General features: G+C 33.7%; 16 protein-coding genes across 16 annotated transcripts; 7 read left to right on the forward strand and 9 right to left on the reverse strand.

The window, feature by feature from the left end:
• Positions 1-35: 35 nt before the first annotated feature.
• Positions 36-964, forward strand: NEPG_01469 (type X protein phosphatase-I; the record flags this gene model as incomplete). Its single annotated transcript, XM_013203843.1, has 1 exon — positions 36-964. One exon carries the CDS (start codon positions 36-38, stop codon positions 951-953), a length of 918 nt encoding a protein of 305 aa, XP_013059297.1. The 3' UTR covers positions 954-964.
• Positions 965-1651: 687 nt separating this feature from the next.
• Positions 1652-2344, reverse strand: NEPG_01470 (uncharacterized protein; the record flags this gene model as incomplete). Its single annotated transcript, XM_013203844.1, has 1 exon — positions 1652-2344. One exon carries the CDS (start codon positions 2342-2344, stop codon positions 1676-1678), a length of 669 nt encoding a protein of 222 aa, XP_013059298.1. The 3' UTR covers positions 1652-1675.
• Positions 2345-3198: 854 nt separating this feature from the next.
• On the forward strand, positions 3199-4183 carry NEPG_01471 (uncharacterized protein; the record flags this gene model as incomplete). The annotated part of the gene is made up of 1 exon (XM_013203845.1): positions 3199-4183. The coding sequence occupies one exon, from the start codon at positions 3199-3201 to the stop codon at positions 4066-4068; it is 870 nt and encodes a 289-aa protein (XP_013059299.1). The 3' UTR covers positions 4069-4183.
• A 451-nt stretch (positions 4184-4634) lies between these two features.
• On the forward strand, positions 4635-5564 carry NEPG_01472 (uncharacterized protein; the record flags this gene model as incomplete). Its single annotated transcript, XM_013203846.1, has 1 exon — positions 4635-5564. One exon carries the CDS (start codon positions 4635-4637, stop codon positions 5415-5417), a length of 783 nt encoding a protein of 260 aa, XP_013059300.1. The 3' UTR covers positions 5418-5564.
• A 456-nt stretch (positions 5565-6020) lies between these two features.
• On the reverse strand, positions 6021-8631 carry NEPG_01473 (DNA helicase; the record flags this gene model as incomplete). Its single annotated transcript, XM_013203847.1, has 1 exon — positions 6021-8631. One exon carries the CDS (start codon positions 8629-8631, stop codon positions 6049-6051), a length of 2583 nt encoding a protein of 860 aa, XP_013059301.1. The 3' UTR covers positions 6021-6048.
• A 456-nt stretch (positions 8632-9087) lies between these two features.
• On the reverse strand, positions 9088-9906 carry NEPG_01474 (uncharacterized protein; the record flags this gene model as incomplete). The annotated part of the gene is made up of 1 exon (XM_013203848.1): positions 9088-9906. One exon carries the CDS (start codon positions 9904-9906, stop codon positions 9088-9090), a length of 819 nt encoding a protein of 272 aa, XP_013059302.1.
• Positions 9907-9936: 30 nt separating this feature from the next.
• NEPG_01475 (uncharacterized protein) lies at positions 9937-10428 on the reverse strand (the record flags this gene model as incomplete). Its single annotated transcript, XM_013203849.1, has 1 exon — positions 9937-10428. One exon carries the CDS (start codon positions 10426-10428, stop codon positions 9937-9939), a length of 492 nt encoding a protein of 163 aa, XP_013059303.1.
• A 333-nt stretch (positions 10429-10761) lies between these two features.
• Positions 10762-11121, forward strand: NEPG_01476 (uncharacterized protein; the record flags this gene model as incomplete). The annotated part of the gene is made up of 1 exon (XM_013203850.1): positions 10762-11121. The coding sequence occupies one exon, from the start codon at positions 10762-10764 to the stop codon at positions 11119-11121; it is 360 nt and encodes a 119-aa protein (XP_013059304.1).
• Positions 11122-11771: 650 nt separating this feature from the next.
• NEPG_01477 (uncharacterized protein) lies at positions 11772-13980 on the forward strand (the record flags this gene model as incomplete). Its single annotated transcript, XM_013203851.1, has 1 exon — positions 11772-13980. The coding sequence occupies one exon, from the start codon at positions 11772-11774 to the stop codon at positions 13809-13811; it is 2040 nt and encodes a 679-aa protein (XP_013059305.1). The 3' UTR covers positions 13812-13980.
• A 102-nt stretch (positions 13981-14082) lies between these two features.
• On the forward strand, positions 14083-16890 carry NEPG_01478 (uncharacterized protein; the record flags this gene model as incomplete). The annotated part of the gene is made up of 1 exon (XM_013203852.1): positions 14083-16890. One exon carries the CDS (start codon positions 14083-14085, stop codon positions 16888-16890), a length of 2808 nt encoding a protein of 935 aa, XP_013059306.1.
• Positions 16891-17237: 347 nt separating this feature from the next.
• On the reverse strand, positions 17238-17849 carry NEPG_01479 (methylase; the record flags this gene model as incomplete). Its single annotated transcript, XM_013203853.1, has 1 exon — positions 17238-17849. The coding sequence occupies one exon, from the start codon at positions 17847-17849 to the stop codon at positions 17238-17240; it is 612 nt and encodes a 203-aa protein (XP_013059307.1).
• Positions 17846-18547, reverse strand: NEPG_01480 (uncharacterized protein; the record flags this gene model as incomplete). The annotated part of the gene is made up of 1 exon (XM_013203854.1): positions 17846-18547. One exon carries the CDS (start codon positions 18545-18547, stop codon positions 17846-17848), a length of 702 nt encoding a protein of 233 aa, XP_013059308.1.
• A 160-nt stretch (positions 18548-18707) lies between these two features.
• On the forward strand, positions 18708-19455 carry NEPG_01481 (uncharacterized protein; the record flags this gene model as incomplete). Its single annotated transcript, XM_013203855.1, has 1 exon — positions 18708-19455. One exon carries the CDS (start codon positions 18708-18710, stop codon positions 19443-19445), a length of 738 nt encoding a protein of 245 aa, XP_013059309.1. The 3' UTR covers positions 19446-19455.
• Positions 19227-20178, reverse strand: NEPG_01482 (uncharacterized protein; the record flags this gene model as incomplete). Its single annotated transcript, XM_013203856.1, has 1 exon — positions 19227-20178. The coding sequence occupies one exon, from the start codon at positions 20176-20178 to the stop codon at positions 19447-19449; it is 732 nt and encodes a 243-aa protein (XP_013059310.1). The 3' UTR covers positions 19227-19446.
• A 408-nt stretch (positions 20179-20586) lies between these two features.
• Positions 20587-21850, reverse strand: NEPG_01483 (uncharacterized protein; the record flags this gene model as incomplete). Its single annotated transcript, XM_013203857.1, has 1 exon — positions 20587-21850. The coding sequence occupies exon 1, from the start codon at positions 21793-21795 to the stop codon at positions 20587-20589; it is 1209 nt and encodes a 402-aa protein (XP_013059311.1). The 5' UTR covers positions 21796-21850.
• On the reverse strand, positions 21850-22466 carry NEPG_01484 (uncharacterized protein; the record flags this gene model as incomplete). The annotated part of the gene is made up of 1 exon (XM_013203858.1): positions 21850-22466. The coding sequence occupies one exon, from the start codon at positions 22464-22466 to the stop codon at positions 21900-21902; it is 567 nt and encodes a 188-aa protein (XP_013059312.1). The 3' UTR covers positions 21850-21899.
• Between the last annotated feature and the right edge of the window lie 25 nt (positions 22467-22491).

A 22491-nucleotide genomic window follows, 5' to 3' on the forward strand; every position in this document is an offset into this window, starting at 1 on the left:
TTGTTTTATTTTTTTGAATTTCCAGAAATTTCTAAATGACAGTAGAACAGACTGCAGAAGAATTCTGGAAGAATGAGGAGGCATTTATTGCCAGACTGTCAAGTGGAGATGTGCCCGTCTCTGAAATGTTTGCTATATGTGATAAAGCCATGGAAATATTTGTTGAAGAGCCATTTTTGCTGGATTTATCATCTGAGGTGGTAGTAGTTGGTGACATTCATGGCCAGTTTTTTGATCTGTTGAACATTTTAAAGATATCTTCAAAAAAATATCTTTTTTTAGGGGATTTTGTGGACAGGGGGGCAAACTCTGTTGAAACTATTATACTTCTGTTTTATATGAAGACTCTGCATCCAGAGAGTGTGCTGCTGCTTAGAGGGAACCATGAATCGCTAAAAACCTCTTCTTCATATGGATTTAAGACTGAGTGCATGCAGGCACACAGGTCAAAGCTATTATGGTATAAGATTTGTGAGGTATTTAATTATCTTCCAATATGTGCTGTAATAGACAAAAAGATATTTGCAGTGCATGCAGGCATTGGGCCCGAACTAAATTTGGAAGAAGTTCAGGATATATATCGAGTGTGTGATATACCAAACTCGGGTGTTCTTGCTGATCTTTTATGGAGCGACCCCAATGTAGAAACAGAAGAATTTATAGAAAGCACTCGAGGTGTAGGATACTACTTTGGAGAGAAGCAAGTTGATGTTTTTTTGAAGAGAACTGGATTGGCGCAGATTATTAGGTCGCACCAGCTAGTAGACAATGGATACAAAGAAGATTTTGGTGGGAAGGTTGTAACTATATGGAGCGCTCCAAACTACTGCTATAGATGCATGAATAAAGCAGCAGTTGCCCGTATTAAAGATGGAAAGATTATTGAGTATATTGAAATACCAGAAGCAAAGCAGCAGAGGAAGGAAACAAAAATACTCCCCTACTTTATATAATATAGAACAAGTTATACTTTTACTATGTAAATATGTCATGTTTTCTCTATTTCTTTTCATGTGTGTTAATAGTTCTTCAGAGTTTATTTTGGGCTGTGTTTGGTTCTTTTAATACGTGTTTGTGTAATAAATATATATTGGTTTATTATCTGTGCTTTAGTCTTCTATATGTAATTTGACTAATAATGAATTGTTTGATTCTGTTCTAATAGTACATGCATATTAATGGATTTTGTTTATATATTACTACAGAAGAGCACGCCTATATATTGGTGTAAATAATCTTAATTGTTATTACTATCAGTTTATATGAAATATTCAAATTACATCATGTTTAACTAATATGTATTCTTGTCTATATTTATTGAGTTCAATGCTTTTTCTTGCATATTCTCTAATTATTTTAAAATAAGTAAAGCTTGCTTAAAATAATTTTAATGGGTTTTGTCTAATATGCTTTTAGTTATTTTTAAATAATCCAAATTCAAAAAACCATACTTGAACCAGATGCTTAGAGTATATCAAAAAGAGAATTTCTTTTACTAACTTATGAAACTACAATATATCCTTGCTTAATCAATAAATAAAGCAGATTATATACTTTTGCTTATAATTAAATATAATGTTCTGTTAACACAACACTATAACACAACATAACCATACGAACAGTACAGCCAACACCAATACACGTATAACTATGTCTATTTTTATTATATAATTTACTATGCGTTATGTTTATAAAAACACACCCAAATAAACATGGTGAAGAAAATCAGACCAAGTAAGATTAAAATATATTTCAAAAAAGGATACAAGCTGGGAATAATTATAGTAATTTCAGGCATGGATTTTTTTGCATCTGATATATCTTTTCTAACAGCATGAATTAATTTGTTTTTTACATGAACTTCTTTAAATTGTGGATTATTATCTTGCATGTAAAGATACTCATATGGAGGAATTACATGTGGTTGGTAACTAGATGGCCGGTATCGCTGTGTATTAGTTGCCGCATATAATAGATATAGTGGTATTGGGTCGGAGAACACAGAACCGCTCCCATCAAACACATGTTTGGTTATTATATTGAAAATTCTTCCGCCTGTAATGCTTCTTTTAATATATGTAATTATGTTTGCGTACACCTCTTCTTTTAGATATCCACCACTATCTGATGTGCCTGCTGGTAATTTGGTCATTATCAGCTCAAATGGTGTTTCATCTAGCAATGCACATATACGCTCAGATATTTTATTTAGATTGACCTCTCCTCTGCTAATATCATAAACCATCGCATTGTATATCATAATAACAATTCTTTTCACCTCTAAGTTATTTACTTTGTATACTGTCTTTTCTCCAAATAATGCTACTCTTGGCTGTGTGCTCATTCTAAAAAGTTTTTCTACTATTTTGAATAAATACTTTGTTAAAACTTTTTGGCACTACTTTGTTCATAGTAGTATTAAATGTATCTCAGATGGTTTGTTATCATGTAGATTATTTTCTATACATAAAATTTAAAGCAAAGAAGAAATTTAGAACATTTCAGATTTTATGATAAAATATTATTATATAAATTAACACCAAGAAGAGAATAAATACTTATTTTTATTTTCTAAATGAAAGACTATTAAAATAGTTAAATATATACGGTTATTCGGGTTATATCGGGGTATAGTGGTAGTTCTTTATCTAATAAGCATAAACTAGCAGTCAAAGACATTGACTTGTTACGGCCGCCCTAGGAGCACGAGGAATGGCTTAGAGCGTATAGGAAGAGAGTGCAAGATTATCTTGGTTTAATTTGTTGGCAACATAAATAATAAATTTGTATTTGCTATACACTGTTGCCAACAAATTAAAACCAAGATAAAATTTTATTAAACTAATTATTAATATATAGCCCCTTGGCAACATACACTATTTAATCTATAAATAAACACACGCCATACATGCACATTATGCATTTCGGGTTATAGCCAGTATAATATACTGCTATATAAATATACAGCTGTTTTTTTTCTTAAAGACTTAGATATACGAAAACTTGTTATTTATTGAACCCTCTCCTTATATAGACGACTTCCAACCGCAAAAGCTGCTACTCACATATTTTGACACTCCAAACATCATCATTTTGTTTGGCATTCTGGATCTCACTGTTCAAAACTAACATATACTACGATATATATTATAGCTTTAAAAAAAGTATTTATATAAAATATTTTTTTTTGATTTTTTTATGATGCAAAAAGATTTTCAGTCCATTCTAATAAAGAAACTAGACATGAACATATTTAATACATTGAAGAAAAATACTTTAAATGTAGCAGATACACTGCTTGCTATATTTTCAGGAAGTGATCCGGCAACAATTTCATTTGACTCAATGGATGGATCACTTATAAAGAATACAAAAGAGGGTGACGGCATTATATATATATTTTTCAAGGGGATAGCTTATTTTATAAAGAATTGTTTTCTTCTTTTCTGGATATCTTTCCTGAGATGTTTATGTTTAGATATTCTAACATGCAATGCACAAGGATTTATAGGTATATTACAAAACTGGCTTGGAGAAGATGGATCATTAATCACTGGATTATTGAGTTTTTTCTTTTGGATTATTGTAATCTTTATTGTAATTACAAATATTATATTCTTTTTTAAAGGCCTGGGAATGGTATATACCAGGATAAGTAAAGGGAAGGGCTGGCCAATTTTAGGTACTATAATTTTTTTCATAACAGCAATTATAGCAATACTAATAATGATTTTAATATCAGTTATAATTAAATCTAATCTGGTTAAGATGGCATATGAATCTAAGAATTTTTTATGCAATATTATAGGTTTATTTCTGATTTCTATTTTACTCTATATTATATATATAGAACTGATGAAAAGTCTGGAAAAGCCTGTAGAATCCATATCTAAAACTGAAAGACGTATACAAATTTCTATTATAGCACTATTTGCTGCATCCATCATCTTCAATGTGTTTGCTTTTATATTCGCTATTGGTCATCTATTTCGGAATCCTGCCGTGATAATTGAATCGAAACAACGATCAAAGTTAGACCCTGTTAACTATTGGAATTCGACTGCGTAATTTAAACCATAGTATCAATTTAATTTATACTGTTGTGTTTATATAAACATTCATATAGAACATGTATTGCTATACCAACGCCAATTTTAGCATACAACATTTTCAATAAACAGAATTCATTTAAAACCCACATTTGAATCATTTTTTTGGCATATAGCATTCATTAGAATGATTTAGATTTAATAATGCTCTATATGCCGGTTCTTCATGGACACACGGAGGCTATACGCGCCTTTGCAGTGATATTGTGCCTTATAAAGTGATAAAACAATTAGCTAGACATTAATATATGCATGCGTATCATTTGTGATACGAATATATGTGATGCAATCATAAATGATGAACACAAAAATATGTAAGAGTTTCTAGAAATTAATAAATACTAAGTTTTGCTATATAATCTATGAGTTCACATTTATGAAAAAGAAGGAAAACCAACTATATAAACAATTATAGTAAATAATTGTTAATAAAACACTGTTTAATGGTTTAATAAGACATTTATCTAGGTATTTTCAGGACGAATACCATACATAAAATATTTTTTCTGGTTTTTTATAGTTTTAATGGATTTTCAGTCTGCTTTAACGAAGACACAAAATGTAAAGCTGCTTAAAAGAATGGAACAGAGCGTTTCAAGTTTAGGAAATGCTTTAGCTGCTATTTCTATGGGAAATGAACCACAGCCAGCTATTTTTGATACGGCGTGGAGGCTATTTATAAGTGATGAAAAAGAGAATAGTAGTCCACACTATATACCCCTTAAAGGAATGGCATATCTTATAGGGCACTTTTTAGTATTAAGTGCAATACTCTATGTAATTTCATTATGTGTAATTACAATGTATATGTTTTTAGCAAGGTTTATAGATCTATTAATAGAAATAGCTCCCATTGATCACATAATTGTTCATATAGCATTACTTATATACTCTATATCCATAGTTTGTGGCATTATTATAGGAATATATATTACTTTTACCAATCAGAGAAATTTAGTTATTTTACTTTGGAAGACATCCAGATGGCCAGTTATTAGTATTTCAATTGCATACATTTTACAGTTAATTGTAGCATCTTTTGCTATACTATATAGTCTAAGCACACATTTGTTCATATATAAAATGCTATATCGCTCTACCCGATTTATATGTAATATTATAGGAGCTCTTTTATTTTCTATTATATACTATATTATATACGTAGAGCTACACCATATTATAAAAAAGGCTGGATATAACATATCAGGAATTGAAATACTTATGCAATATACCATTATTCTATTACTAGGAGCCAATGGCAGTTTTTTTATACTTTCTACATGTTTATATAGCTATAAATTAGTTTAGTCACTTTTGTATTAATAGAATGTCTTTAATTGACATAATTTAGATTTAGTGTTATTCTATTATAAATTAGATGCTGTAGATTAATAACCAATGTGTATTAAAATTCAATATTTTCTTTCGTATATGATATGCCCCTGTATACCGTGATAATACGTGAATTATTTGCTTGTTTCTGTCAAAATTTATTTATTTTGAAGAATTATCCAATATTAAACATTTACTTAATACTTATATTTATCTATTAAGACTATTATAAGAAAATTCTTGACTGGTGCAGAAATTCACTTTAATACGCTATGATTACGATGCACTGCTCTTTTCAATTTTATAAGTGTACAAATTAGTAAGAGCATAATATATAACAAAATTTCTAAAATACCGGAAATTCTACTTCTTTCACTAGATACAGTCTAATAAAGGGGAAACTATATTTAATGGAATATGTACGGCAGTAAAGTGTACGAATGATATATCAAAATAGGGATTTAAACATTTTAAGTAGAGCACCGGCATGCTTAGTGAGGGGTTTCATAGAAACCGCAGGCTTCAAACTAGTATCGGTTATTTTTCAAATTAGTATTTATTTCAAAACATTTAGTATACTCTTATTATTTCTTCATTTGGGCTATCGCTAGTCCTTTGTTTCTATCACCATTCTCTGGATCTCCCCCTTTACTCCTGCTCTTTCCATAATTCTTTCTTCAATTGTTCCTGCTGTTATTAGTCTGTATACAGTCACTTGCTTAGTCTGCCCTAGCCTGTGCGCTCTATCCATGGCCTGCTGATCTGCAGTTGGATTCCAATCACTATCATAGAATATCACTGTATCCGCAGCAGTCAAATTAATTCCTAGGCCACCTGCTCTTGTGCTTAGAAGGAAAATGAACCGCTCATCATTGGACTGCCAGTCTTTCACCAGCTCCTTTCTGTTTGATATTCTGCTGCTTCCATCTAGCCTAAGATACGAGTAGTTTCTTACTGTTAGATACTCTTCAATTAAGTCTATCATTCGTGTCATTTGGAAGTACATTAAAACTCTGTGGCCCTCCTTTTTAAGCTTAGGCAGCAGTGCATCAAGTATAACCAATTTTCCACTATCGCTTACAAACCTCTCCATTGATGGTATGTGTACTGGAGGTGGCCTAATACACTCTTGAATTTCACTTGGAATTGTTTCAGTCGGGATATACGCAGTTGAAAATACTTCTTTCTTTGGGGGCAGACATCTTGGAATGACTATTTCCTGGAAAAGCTTGAATTTGTTCGTTAGCATTGTTTCATCTGTCTCTAATTTTATTTTTTTCGGGACATTTTCTGAATCTATGCAGTTAAACAGCGCACAGTATTTATACTTTGCAATGTCGCTTTCATTGTCAAGCATAACTGAGCTGGGCAGCTTTCTTTTCTTATTAAATGCTATGTTTGAAAGGAGTTCTGGAATGTACACCTTTGTTACTGGTTGACTCCATCCTGAAGATATCTCTCTCTTTTCAAATAAGTCTGGATGGTTGCATACTTTTCGGAATTGCATTACTAGATTCATCAGCCCCTCTACACCTTCTAAATCATCTGGCAGCGCCTTGTCCAAAAATGATGCCATTGGTGCGCGCGCACTAATTCCATCATAAAGCTTTCTCTGCTTGGGGGTTAGCTCACATATAATGGTTTTCTCGATCTTCTGCCCTAGCTCATCTGCAACGTCCTTCTTCTCTCTTCTTAGCATGAATGGCTGCAAAACCATCCTGAGCCTTGCCGCCTCATTCACACTATCCCCATCCTCTATTTTAAACCACTCAGAGAATTCGCCATGGGAGTCAAACAGCGTAGGCATAATAAAGTGCAAAAGCGCCCAGAGCTCCTGAAGAGTATTTTGTATAGGCGTTCCGGTAAGAAGCAGCCTATTTCTGGTTTTAAATGATAGAAGAGTCTTCCATCTAGTACTTGCGCTGCTCTTAATAGCCTGCGCTTCATCAAGCACCATATACTGCCACTTTATTTTGTTGAAGTACTTTTCGTCACTAACTGCTAGCTGATACGATGTAATAACCACATGAAAGGGTGAGTCCTTTTTTTGCAGCTTTCTTTGCTGCCAAGTCTTTCTATGCTGCTTTCTCTCGGCAACTGCTCCCCAGTAAGAGATCACTTTAAAAGACGGCACAAACTTGTTGAATTCCTGCTCCCAGTTGTGTAGAGTTGAGGCTGGCGTAATTATCAAAAAAGGCCCCCATATGTTCTCGTTCTCTGCCAGATGCGCCAAAAAAGATATTGCCTGCACAGTTTTTCCCAGACCCATTTCATCTGCTAGCATGCCATTTATACCTTGATCATACAAACTAACTAGCCACTCAAGCCCTCTTTTCTGATAGTCTTTCAGTGTACACTGAAGCATTCCAGGCACTTTCACACTCTCGCTAATAGGAAGCGTAGAGTTGTTGTACACCGGAAGAGCCTTTTCGTCCTTTCGCTGCCCTGGATGGTGGTCAAACTCCTTCACAGCCTGCCTGTGCTTTTCTGCTGCTTCAAATGCTATCTTTGACTCTTCATCAATCTCCTCATTCTGCTTTTTCTTCCCCAGAATAAAGTGTGAGAACAGCTCTGTCTGCGTAATTAAAAAGTTGAGCTTCTTTTCCTGCCGCTGCTCTTCTTTTTTCTCTTCCTCTTTCTTCCTTCTTTCATAATCCTCCTTCTCCTCTTTCTTCTTTTTGTCCCGGCTTGTCCTCTCTGCTCTCTTGAAGAACGTCTGCAGCTCCTTTGTAATCCTCTTTCCTTTCAAAATTGGATTTGTCTTTGCTGTTTTTGTCAGAGCCCTCTTTAATTCTCTCTGGCATACCGTGCTTATTTTTTTGTGCTGCGCTTGCTTTGCTGCAATGTTCTGCACTTGTATCTTAAACACTTTAGGAATAAACCGCTTGCATATCTCCTCGTATATCTTTCTTGTTTCTTCCTCGATTGATACTTGATTCTTTGTAGAGTTCTCTGCTTTAAGTGCCTCTATCTCCTTCTCTGTATTAGAGTATATAATGTAATTGTCCATGCACGGCAGAGGAAGTACATTTGGATTAAGACCAAGTGTCCTAAAGGTGGTGCGAGATATATCAAAACCCCTTTTCAGCTTTCTTTCAATCCAGCACATTTTATAAATTCTTAACTCCCTTGCTAGATCTATCTGGTATTGTAGTATGCTGTCTGTTATATCCTGCTCTTGTGCTGCCATACTAAACAAAAATTAAAATTGCACTTATGCTACTTCTTTCTTCTTTAATTCACACCCTCCACGCCAGAATCTATTAAATAAATAATTGTGCTATAAGACTTTCTTATGTGCATTTCTTGACTGCTCTACACTATTTTATAATTCTTGCCCTTTCTTTGTTATTCTCTCCTTATTTCCTTTACTTTTCAATTCTATCTTTTCCAAGAATATTTTATGAATATTCTTTTTCTTATGCTCTGTGATATTTCTTATTAATACATTAAATAAGGCCGCCCGTATTTCAACATAGAGTATTTTGAACATATGCGCTTAAAGCGCCTATAATTTGATAGAATAATTTTTATTGCTGTAAAAATAATAGAATAATTCATATGAGATACCAATTTATTACACTTGAGTTTATGATACTTGACACATATCCAGATAATAAATTTCTGTGATTTATTATGTGTTTGGTTAGTCTGAGCTACTGTCATTTTCATAATAATTATATTCACTTTCTAACCACTTGTACTTCTTTTTAAGCTTATGCAATTTATGAAGAAGAGCCTGTTTGGCATTTAGCTGGGATTGCAGATATTCAATCTCTTTTGATACTATTTTTTCATCTCGTATAAGATTGCTTTCTCGATTTGTCAGATCATATAGCTGCTTTTTTAGTTCACTTAGTGTTATCATCACTGCTTTTATCTCTTTTTGTGTTATACCAATGGACTGTGCAGTTGTTTTTTTTTCGCTAATTAATTTGTTCCACATTGCTTGTTTTTCATTTAAGTCTTCCTGGGTATGCATATATATATCTTGTTCCTTCTTTGTTTTCTGTATTTCACTTAGCAAATCTTCTATTCTTCTGTCTATTGTGGTATTAAGATGTTTATTATGCTGATATATTGGTTCTACCTTTATTGAAGTGTCTTTTTCTACAGAATATGCTCCTGGCCGCGGCAGAGTCTCTCTTTTATAATACGGATGGGTATCCCTTCCATTACGCGGCGGCGCAAATGCAATGTATCTACTTGTTGTTTCTTTTTGATACGGAATATTGCTAGATGTCAGGCTGGTTTTCATTCTTACTTTTCTGGAAATATGGTCTAGTTTGTTATTTGTACTATCTATTGTTACATTCCCGTGCTTCTCTGGTGCATCTATATCATCCAGCAAAACTACCCGAGTAATTGCATACGGAATAGATAGGATAAACAGTCCATGCCATTTATTTACCATTGCATGTCTGTCTGCCTCCATTCTAATATGTGTTTCACTTATGAAACACATCAAGCTTTTCTGTATACACCCAATACTACACTAAACCCGCAGTGGTAATTCTATTACATACTTAATAATGACAAGTAAAATGTGCATAGGAGTCAGTACTGGCCATTTAACTGCTAAAAAAGAAAGCATTGCCTGTTTGGATGCATTGCATAGTAAAAAGTCACTCATCCTCTTTTCTCCACCCGGGCGTATTATAATGTCAAATGGAATCGCGTTCCCATCGGTTGCACTATTAACATACTCGTCTAAAGAGGAGTATGACATAAATATAAAACAGTCTTTCTTTTTTTTAGATCTTTCATTAATAGCAGTTACATGCGGAATAACATTACTTGGCATTGAATCAATGTCTCCTGTAATCATTACCCTATCGCATAATTTCTGATACTCCTTTTTTTCATTCAATTCCTTAAATGCATTTTCAAGTATGCTCATTATATCTGTCACTTCTTCTTTTGATCTGTTATAGTTTTTCTTCCCAAATGCAAAAAACCCCACAGCCTTACACTGGATTAGGTTCATATACTCTAAAATAGAGTGTAGGTGTGTGTATCCTTGTATGTGTCCCCTGTTTTCTACTTATTCCTGCTGTTCGAGCATACCTCCTGTTTCCATCCATAATTATGGCTATTGCTAGGTTTTTTGGAACAATCCAATTACTTAATTTTCTAACTAGGTAATTGATCACTGGAGATAATGACAAAGAGAAATTGCATGTTTATACATATTGCTTCATATATTCTGTTAATAGTCTGGCTTTCCAACACTGCATCAATTGTATTTAATGCAAGAATTCTTATTTGTTTTCTATAAATATCTAGCCGTGCCATAAAAAAAATAAGAGAAAGCGTATAAATGAGTAGAATTAGATGCATGGAATGCGGTTCAATTTATAAAACCGCCCAAGCCTATGAAAAGCATATAGCTACAACCAAACACAAGAAAATAGAAGAACTCACATGGTATGCTAGTAGAATAGGAAAGAATGAAGGTATATTTGTGCAGACAATTATTGAAGAGTTTGGATGGGAGCCTTTTTATTTAGTTGAAGAGAATGAAGTGGAAAGCATCCTGCACATATACAAAGGAGACTCTGAGAACATTTCATTGCTTATAGATAAAAGAGAAATCGATATGGAAAAAACCTTTGATTATTTTGATGCAACATTGTCCATTTATACTGTTAGTTTAGTATTTAGATCAACCCGAAATTAAATATAAAATAAATAATAGTTGTATATTTTGGTGTGTTTATAGTTAGTTACATAGTGTGATATGACAGTATTTGTTATTGTTTTTATTAGGCTGTTTTGTAATTTATTTGTTGTGTTTGTTTAAAACCCGTATATTAAATCCAGATATTTATGAAGAGTTTTATTTTTAATTACATAAGTAGAATAATCAATTGCTACCCGAAATAATTACCAGTAAATAACATAAAGTACACAAAACAATAGAAATATTATAAAAACACAATATTAAAATGAATATAAATATATTAGTCACATTATAGTTATATTTACAGTGTAAATTAGTAAACATCCGACTAATTACTAGGCAGTCCAATCGATTTGGTCTATATGATATATGTATATTGTATGGTCTATTTATATAAAAGTATAATATAGCCTATCTATACATATTTACATATTATAATTTGGATATAATTCATTATATTTATAGTATACTTGACTATACAACATATAGAACTGTTTAATATAATATATTTTTAAAGAAAAGGCCTAAAAATATTATAAATAGAAGAATATAAGAGAGCAATCGTTAGATAAACTCACTTGGTGCAGCAATAGTTATATTTAACACAAGAAATATTATAACAACTCGTGACAACCTAAAATTACAAGATGTATAATAACAATAAATATCACAGGAGTAATAACAAAAAAATAAATAAACAAATGGAGAAAGCAGAGGAGAGAGATAGACCCATCGCAATAGATATAGACACAGGCATAACTAGAGAGTATTTAACAAAAATACTGGACACAAAACAAAGAGACAAAGAAATAGAAACAAACAAAGCAGAACTTGAAGACAAAACAAAGCTATTAGAAGAGTGCATGCAGAGAGGAGGAGTTGAAATTCTAAAGGACATAGACAAATTACCTCAAGTTATACAAGGAATGAAGCTGTTTAATAAGCAGATAGACGAGGCAGAGGAGCAGATAATGGAAACAAGTGTTCACCAGGGAGAGATAAAAAAGGCTCTACATGAGATAAAGAGGGTTAACGAAAGAGTGAAAGAGTCGATTTCGGGGGCGTACAGAATTAAAGAACTAATTGAAAATGGGAAAAATTTAGAAAGAATCACAAACAAAGCGCTAATAAAAGTGGATGCGCTGATAAATGAAAGGAGAGGAGTAACAGACGAAGATGCAAGAACAATATTTTTATGGGTGCTGGCGTATAAAAAGATGATAATTATATCAAGGCAGTTTGTAGAGTATTCATTTTATGAAGCCATACAGTCACAGGTCAGAGAAACAGAAAAAAAATTAATAATGACAGGAAACTTACTAATACAGTGGTGGACATGTGAAATAACCACAGGAATTGTGGAAATAGCAGAAATAAAAGAAATGAAGGAAAAGACAGAAAAATCAGAAGAAAGCTTAGAAATACACAAATCAAGAAGATTTGCACTTTCAAATAGAGAATTTGTATATATAAGCAGATATATATACAGCGAGCTAGGAGTTATTAATGAATTCACAGATTATGTAAATAATGCGAGAAGAAGAGAATTATTGAAAATATCCAAAATACCAATCGACAGGTATAGTACAACAAAAAGACTTGCACTGTTTTTGTCGATATTTACAGAGTATTTAAAAATAGACACGGAAATAAAGTCGTATGTAACGCAGCCAATTGATCCTGCTGTAGAGGAGTATGATGCTGTGATAGGAAAGAAGATTGAATCGATAATCACATCAATACCAGAAGAAGATTTAGATTATGAGTATATTTTCAAAAAAATCAGAATATTTTTTGTGTCTATACAATCACACCAGGACGCGCACTTTAAGAGCCTTTCTGAGATGCTTATACAGGCAGCGTACAAGTGCATAAACAACGATGCCAGCCAGTCTGAAAATAGGCTAAAGAGCATTATAGCAGAGAAAAGGCCCGCAAAAGATATTCTTTTCGCTGTTTCTTCTGAAATCAGAAGATTTTTTAGAGAATCAAAGCAAATGGTGCATGATATAGAGCAGGTAGAGAATGAACTGGACGATATTATTTTGAAGTTTACAAATACATTAGTTAGATGTGTATCCCCGGTTATACAATCTGCAGCAGAAGAGGGCGCGCTTATAATTGAAGGGTTTGCATCTGACCTCCTGGAGAGTATTAAGCAAGAGCTAATTAACCATAAATGTAGTTTGCCAGAGGATGTTTTATACAATAAGCTTCCAGATCTAAAAAAAACAAAAGAGCAGGAGTGTGCTATTATCCAGCGAACAGAGGAAGACTTAAGCAAACAAATGAAGAGCATAACAGACCAAATAAAGAAAACCATAAAGAGCATAACGCCGAGAACAGAAGTATCCTTATACTCTGACAGGGTATCGCGTGTTCTTGAGCAGTATAAAGGAAAAGTACACCCAGATGTTCTTCAGGGGCATTTAGATACTATTCTTGCATATACAATAGAATATATTGACAGCATAAAAATATACAAGCAAATGGATGCCCTTGAAAATGACTTTGCCATTTTGTATAAGTCAGTGCAGTATTTAGATCTAGAAACTTTAAACACCAAGAGAATACTGAAAATGTTCACAGAGATAGACTGTCTTAGAAAAGAACAAAAGAAGAGTGCTGATGATGAAATCGCAGCTGAAATAAATACGATATTAGATAGGTATACAGAAAAAAAGTAACTGCAAGGACCAATTAATACGCATCCAAAGTATACATAATTAAAGAAATACTCAGGCATGTATTTTTCGGGATATTTGGATTACATTTATATTAGGTAGTCTAATAGGTGGTAAATAAACAAAGACAATTAATTTGTGTGTATTTATGTATAGATTGTGCAAACAAAACAGTTAAACAGCTTCCGAAATATATCTAATTAACATAAATAAAGATATAAAAATATCAATAGATAAAAATTTATTATTTTAATAATTGTAATATAAAAAAAGAATGGGAAGAATCTCAAGGAACACTTTGATAGAGGAAGTTTATAATGAATTGACAGATATGTACAAAATAATAATATATAATCCGAAATACGGGAGATTGACAATTAATCCAGATGGTGCATTAAATCAACTTTGGCAGTATATAGAAAGTATATATATAAGATTTACAGAAGCAAAGCGATTTCTGTCTCCAGAGGTAGAGATTGACTATATTATAGCAATTGATCATCAAAGAAGCAAGGGCAATATTAATATGCAGAGCAGAAATTGCGAGAGTGATAGAGTAAGTGAAAGTTTATACCAGGAGGGCGATTTGCTAAACTATACCAGGGAGTACTACAGTACTTTTCTTAAAATGTTTCCTTCACTAAGAAAATCCTTATCAATAGAAACAACCAAAGAAGATTCTTTTTTAATATTTTTGGAAAACGAAATAGTAGAGCCATATACACACACAATTCTTGCGGCTCTTCTGCTGCTTTCAGAGGGGTTAGACATAGCACTTACAATGGAAGAGTCTACGGAGGGCAACTGCCTTGTTTTAAGGAAGAGAAATGGCAAGCATGTTTTTACAATTGGCATGAATCTATTTAGTTATTCTAGTGAATGCGGCGCCGGGCAAAGGGAAGACACCAAAACAATATATCTGCAGGAGGCTGTAGATGTGATAAACTTCTTTATAAACAACAAAAGAAATCCAATACTGGAAAAAGAAGGATTTGTAGAGCCACAGACGTATGAGGAGTTTAAAACTGGGAGATTCTTGAACCGCCCGTCATTTCTTATACAGATGTATATACACCACTACATGAAGGCTAAAAAGACTAAGAACATAATGAAGTGTATTATTGGCTCATTGTATGAAATTTTATGGGAGCATATAGAAACAAAGGCTGGAGACAGTGCAGAGCACAGCTTGGCAAATGATGTGTTTAGCCGATACTTTATCTCTATAGAAAGCACTGGGGCTGGCTTGAATTATTTGGACATTGTCAAAGAGGTGCATACAGTATCAGAACAAAAAGAAGGAGCTTTAATTTCATTTAATCTAGAGCCAAATCAAAATATAAAGCAGACCATAAAAGAAGCAGATTATTTGAATCCCAGGGTGAGTGCGCATTTCTGTGGAATATTGGAGGAGTCCAGAAGTGTCACAGAATCTGTTAATTATATGGAAACAACACTCCTTGGAATAGTGTGTTTTTTTGCATATGACTGCACAAGAGGTATTTATACAACCGAGCATATGAAAAATGCATCTAGCAGACTAAAAGAATTCTTTGCCAAATATCCAAAGCTGCACCTTGAAGATTCTAAGGTAATACATGCAGAGTGGAATAGAGTTCTGTCAAACTTAAACAACCCAGGCGTAAGTTACATTGATGCAACTAGAACCCGGTTGGAAATAGGCATAATAAACATGATCTGTGTAATTGCAGAGCTGCTAGGTGCATATGAGCAGGAAAAAGAAAAACTTAACAATTTAAAAAAAGACTTGAATGGAAATGAGAAAGTGTATGAGGAAGAGGTATATGAATACATAGAAAAGTGTTTAAAGGGTCTATTTTGGACTATGAATGATCGAGTAGAACCAAGTATTTCTGTGGAAAATCTATTAAAGCATAAAAACAGCGCAAATAAGTATGATTTATATGGAGAAGTAACAGTGAAATACACAAATAATGATGTAGGAAACAAATTAGCAGTATATGTATACCAAACCGAAAGCTTCTACAGAATAACAGTTGCCAGACTTAAGCAATTCTGCACTTTAGAAATTAGTAAGCTAAATGAGCTGGCCAATTCTTCTGTCATACAAGGAGCCTCTTTTGTTAAGTATGTAATAAGGCACTATATTCAGCTTATTATTGAAGAAGAAGGCTTTTTTGAGCGCAGTGTGCAGAAGTTTATTGATGACAGCTTGCTAAAGAGAGGCATAAATGCTCTCTGTATAGATGTAAATAGCCTTCTTCTATATGCAGAATGTCTCGGACTTTATAAATATGGGGGAAATAACATGACCCTATTCAAATTTTTGGTAGTGTACATTGCAAAGTTGCAGCTGCCAACGACACACTACATTGTGCGTTTTGCCTCCAACATAATTGGCCAACAATGCAGTAGCAACCAGCTACTACACCGCAGAGCTTTAACTTTTATTCCATTTATAAAAGACCATCAGAGCTACTTTCCATATATAAAGTTTGACACTATAACGTATAAAGCTTCTATATTTTCAGACAAAACCGTGATGCAGTTTTTGATGAAGCTAGTTAATATAAATGCAGAGGACTCTGTGATCAGCTACCTAACAAGCTATGTTGAGCTCGATGGGAGGTGCCAGTTGGCATGTCTGCTTGATATACTTGGAGGAATGTTGCAGCAAAATGAGCAAATCTGCCTTCTAAGCTGCTTAACTGTGTGCGGCACTACTATGAAGCACATTTGCACTCTTGTTAATACTATGAAGAAAATTGATAATGTGCTGCCAGATACCCAGCTTATAGAGCGGTCCAGCGTCAATGCTATTTTGTTATTATTTATTGGAATTGCCTGCCAAGAAAAGGCGCGGTTTACGAGTATTATAAAAGAATGCTTCTATCTAATCACTGACCAAGAAGCACTTGGGATAAATCCTGTTAAAGAGTGCACGTTGGAATACTATCACAATATACTAAATTGTCTAAAGTCTATGGAGGTTATATTATGCAGGCCTAACAATGAGTTAGACAGAGTTAAGATAAATTGTATATTAAATATGTACAGCAAAATGCTGAACAGTGTTGAAGTACTCGAATACAATGAATAAATAGTAAATTCATAAATATAAATTTAAACCCCCAAAACACAATAACTAGGAGGTTCTCTGACGTTTTCATTATAAATGAATTTTATATTATCAGATATGATAATCTGTCAATTTAGTACAAGTCTGTGTACCTGCTAATGTTTCTACATGTTTAGCGATTTTAATACTTTCAGTGTTTAGCTATTTAAAATGCTTTTCACTACTATTATAATTAGCAAAGTAAATTTATTTAAAGGTGTACACAGTCTGCAAAGAAGACATTTATAAAATAAATTCTTTATTATTTCTGAACATTATTATAAATTTAGAGTGATTTGAGTTACTTTGTGTATAACACAAGATCTAGATTATGCTCTAGTCACACGTATTAAATCAACCACAACATGCACACTTTCCTTTTTTTGAAATTTATACGTCTTTTTAAGCTCAAAATACATTTTGGATAAAACTTTGATTCTTCCGCTGTATTTGTTCTTAAAGTATTCACGGGTGCTGGTTTTATGCATGGAATACACTACATCCGCCTTTTCTAAAGCCTTTTCTAAGAAAATTGCATCAATCCCGCTGTTGTTTTTTGTGCCAAAGGGTGGGTTTATTATTGCTGTGTTGAACTGAGGAATAGAGCCAAACTCATCGCTTTGAACGTCTAAATTACAGAATGTGTGCTGACCCTCAGAAACTTTGCTTAAATTACAATTATACTTATCTTCAACAGAAGAGTCAATGTCTATTCCCATAACCTTATTGGCACCATATAGAATGACTGCAGCACTAAGCATTCCAGTCCCACAGCCAAGGTCTAATACATCCTTGTCTTGTATGTCATTATATTCTACAGCCATAACATGCACTACAGCACATGCCAGTTCAGATGGTGTCATATATTGCTCGTATTTTATCTTTGGGCAGGCGAATCCTTCTATTCCATCAAGTATCCACTTCGCTTCTTTTAATTTCATTTTTTTACCAGCTTATTTTTTATGTCACTTTTTGAGCAAGTGCTGAATATCTTTAGTGCATCTGATTTAGTGTAGATGGTTTCCATTAAATATCCTGATGGCATGCAACTGTTTCCGTCCCCATCGTGCTTTGCACCTAATAAATGAGCTAGTTCATGCGCCATGGTTTCTCCTATTTCTTTAGGCGTGTCTTCGGGCTTAACAGTGCAAACAGCAATTGGATTGCCAATAAATATCCCATTTTCAACCGAGGCGCCGTAAACAGAAGGGTTATCTTCTAAGTGCAAGAAAAATATTGGACTAGTTTTTGTTATAAGATTGTTGGTTCTTCGCATGGTATCTGCAATTGTTTTTAGCCCATTGAACAAGTCTACACCGTCAATTTCTCTATTAGAGTCAGATGCTATGTCTGTAGCATAGTTGTTAGGAGAGTTCCCATGTTCGTGCGCATATTTAATCTGCTGGCAGGAAATGGTAATACCCAGCCCGCTATTTCTATATATTTCCTGCAATATATTTACTGCCTGTTTTATTTTCCATTTGGGTATGCTTTGGCTCTCCGCTACTATAGTAACTTTTAGATGTAAAGAATTATTATATGTATATGCATTATTGCAGGAGTAGCACTGCAGGATACTAAATAACAAAATACAGACCAGCAGTATAGGACTGTGTCTGTTTAGCATAAATACCACCATGTTTATTTATATTTAGTCTATAAAATATATCTGCAACAAGGCAATTTTCATTTATGGCTTGGGGTTTATTCGGGTTATTATGCCGTAAAACATTTTATGTATATACGATAATTAATTATGTGGCTGCCATAAATATTAAATTAGTTTTTATTGAAATAGGATGTCCGCAAAGATTACCGAACTAATGAAAAAGCTCAACTGCACTGAGAATCAGGCAAGGAATGCGTTAAAGCTATCCAGGGACGATATGGCTATTGCCGAAACAATTATAAAGGAGTACAACTCGGACAAAAGAACTAGCTATGTTGGTGGGAATAGTGGGCAAATTGTGGAGATGCCAAAATCTGGGTATGCTGCAGAATTTGAAAAGTTAATGAAAGAATCAAACAAGGCAGACTCAGACAAAACAGAATCGGGTGAGCCTGTTGGAAATCGGAAGCTTTCTATTTACAAAAATGGCTTCTTAATAGATGACAAGTTTACTCGCCTGTCTGACAAAGAAATCAAGCGGGTCATGGATAATATCATTAAAAAACAAGAAATACCAAGTGATTTATTCAATATTAAGCAGAATGACCTGGTAGATGTAGAGATCCAGGATAAATCAGATGAAATGTACAAAGAAGACTTTCCTGGAGTTTCTAGAACTATAAACCTCTCAATACCAAAGGAGGATAAGTCTGTAATTGAATTAGGAACAGATTCTGTTCTCTTTAAGTTAACAGTCGGAAACAAAAACATTATTGTTAAAATGGGAGGGTGTACCACCTTCCAGCCGCTCCAGGAATATTTCAAGGAGAAGGGATGTAATGGAAAATTATCATACGATGGAAAAGAGGTTAGTTGGGATGAAGACCCAACTAAATATAAAAGAGAACTGTTAAAACTCATTGAATAAATCAATTAGCATGTGCTTGGTCTACTTTATAACGTGCTTGGATTGTTTTAATTTTCTGGTCAATCTTGTTGATTTCTGTCTGTGTGGGCAGGTCTTTTCGCTTCATTTGCTTTTTTATTTCTACGACCGCATTTAATGTATCTTCCATAAAGAATCCCTGCAGTAGAGAGGGAGACACGGGGAGGGAGGCAATTGCCACTTGTGTAAGATCTAGTGTGTGATAATTATCCAATAGCATAATTGTTTTAAGATTTTCAATTGATGTTTCCCAATTTAAGTGAACATCTGGAGAAGTTATTTCTTGTGTTTGCACAGATTCATCAATCACTGCATTTATGCTTTCTCTATTCCTAAGCAAAAGAAACAGTGCAAGAAGTCTTAAATGCGGAGACGGTACATATAAATTGAATTTTAGTGCATTGCATATCTCTAATTCATACTCTGCCAGTAATTGTGTGTCAACAAAGCTAAACATTTCCTTTATCTGTGTAGCTGTTATGTAAATATTTTCTACTTTCATTCCCAAAAGAATGCATGCCATAATAAGATTCTTCATATCATAGTGAAAAACTCGTCTCTTTGTAAATAATATCTTAAAATACGTTATTACAGTACTCTGTACCTGGATAGGAATGTTCATCTTATCACAAGTGCTGAGCATTCTTAGCTGGTAATGAAAAAGAAAAGTGTTTTCCTCTTCTGTCGTTATATCCATCGAAACACCTTCTGACATTCTTTCGTAAATTTTTTTTGTTTAAAATAGTGGCCTCCAAATTCTGTTTCATTGAAGGTCAATTTATGGGAATATTTGTTGGTTATACTAGAGACTGTGAAAAATAGTTTTAAATAGACGTGTGTGAGAGTTGTGCCAAATGAGGCGGTGTGCACCGGGCATATACTACAGATTAACACACAACAAAAAGGAAATATAAGTTATAGACTACATGCTCTAGCCATATTTCAGAATGCCGGTGCTCAAGTTCCGTGCAGATTTCAAATTTATCATAGAAAATAAACAGTAGAATACTTAGAAATAGTCTAAAATAAGTTGGATAAGTATTCCAGAACAATTTTATTAAATACAAACAAGAGCACAGTGTTTAGATTATAATAAAGAAATGATTTTTATTTTCAATGCATTTTATGGAAGATAAGAAAGCGTGTCTTCCTCTGTATTATAGGATAGTAATTCTCTTTGCGTAAGAATAGAGATTCTTTGGTCAACCTGTTTTGGCAGGACCATTTGCAGCTTTACAATTCTATTAAGTATTTCAGTCTTTTTTTGGGGAGATGTTCTTTTTAGTTCTTTTGTTAGGTAGCTGTCAATTGATAGGTTTATAAGAAGTTTCTTTTTTTCTTCGCGTACTTCTTTTTCCTTCTCTATAAATTCCGGGAGAAGATCAGTCCATGCAGATTCATTGTTGAAATTAGTGCCTGGTTCTATGCATAGAGAGTCTTTAGACATTTCTACTATGCTTTGTCTTAGAAGTGGGCTTATTTGCTCTTTATAAGTAACAATCGCAGACTTTACATCTGAGATTAGAACAGATCTAGTATCGCACAGTTTTAGAATAATCCAGTACTGTGGTAAAGTTAAAATAGCGCTTCCTGAATTTATCTGTATTTCTACCACAGAAAGGGTATCTACCCAATCGATTCGAATTTTTTTTCTTCTTTTACTTTTTTCTATTTCTCGTTTTATTTCAGATAATTCTGGTATCCCAGGGATATTTAGGCTTTTTATTGACTTAGGCCATCTAAAGCTGTTGGTGCGTATCAGAGAAATCTTTCCATCTTGCAATGTTTCAGTTTCCACAAAATCATTGATTAGTTCATCAACTCTTCTTTTTAATGCATATTTCCACTTGCTCCGGACTATTCGTATAGAATTTTTTACTTGCTCAACTGGTGCACCTTTTAACAACTCGTCAACTAGCATAATCACTAAGTTGTTTTCAAAATAGTCAGTACTGGAGACTTCATCAGCAATAACGCGAAGAAAAGGAACTTCTTCTTTAGGTAGTTTTTCTGTCACTTCCTTTTTTATCTTTTCTATTAGTAGTTTAGAGTACTCGTTTGGTGACTTCTTAATATTAGTTTTAAGAATTTTCCTAGTCATCTTCTTTATCTTTCGGTCTACTGGCGGTGGCCACTGAATAAGTCTAACCTGCATTAGCCCATCAAACGCATTGCTTTTATTGATGTGCTCTTCAAGCGCTTTGATAAAGATATCTCGAATCTTTAATTTGGATGGCTGATCCGCCCGAAACTGCAATAGTTCAGAGAGAACATTCGCACTATTCTCCCTTAAAAGTAGTAGTATATCCCTCTCTGTAAGAACATTCTCCATAAACAAAGTATTTCCCACTTGCACCTGTATTTTCCTTTTAATTTCAGATGGAAGTGCTTCTACCCCTACCCAGCAAAGAAATCCTGGTATTTTTTTTAGATATTCTATTTTTTCTGTGCAGTTTCTACATTCTCTGATCCATACACTGACTTTATCTCTGCAATGAAGTAGGGCATTTCTTCGCGGTATGCACTGAGCACTTCTTTTTCCACATTTGCCATTCTTCCTATTCTTTTTAGTAAGAGTATTTGTACTTTTAAGTTATTGTTTTTATTAGCAGGTAATCCGGACCGTATTGCACTGGTCACATCTTTGGCTATTTCAGAGATTTCATTCTCGGCTTTCTCTTCTGCTAGCCTTAGCACGGCCTTTTTCACTGTTGCATATATAGGCAGCTTTGACAGATGCTTCTCTTGGCCGGGTTGTATATTTAATACAGAAAGAACAGTGGAAAGCCTTTTTTGCATCTTTTTCCCACAGATGTATATCTCGCTTAATGATACTTCGTTCTGCTTTAGTGATCTGGATATGAGATTGCATGCCAGTTTTAAGATGTTCTTCCTCTCTTTCAAACTCAATTTATTCAGAATACTGGAGAGTTGCAGTCTATTTATTCTACCTTCATTGATTTCCTGCTTAATTAGTTCCCACGCCTGTTCTGTTTGCTGCATTTATTCTGTGAATGTAAAAAAATAT

This window comes from Nematocida parisii (assembly GCF_000250985.1).
Source record: "Nematocida parisii ERTm1 unplaced genomic scaffold supercont1.3, whole genome shotgun sequence".
Lineage (NCBI taxonomy): Eukaryota > Fungi > Microsporidia > Nematocida > Nematocida parisii.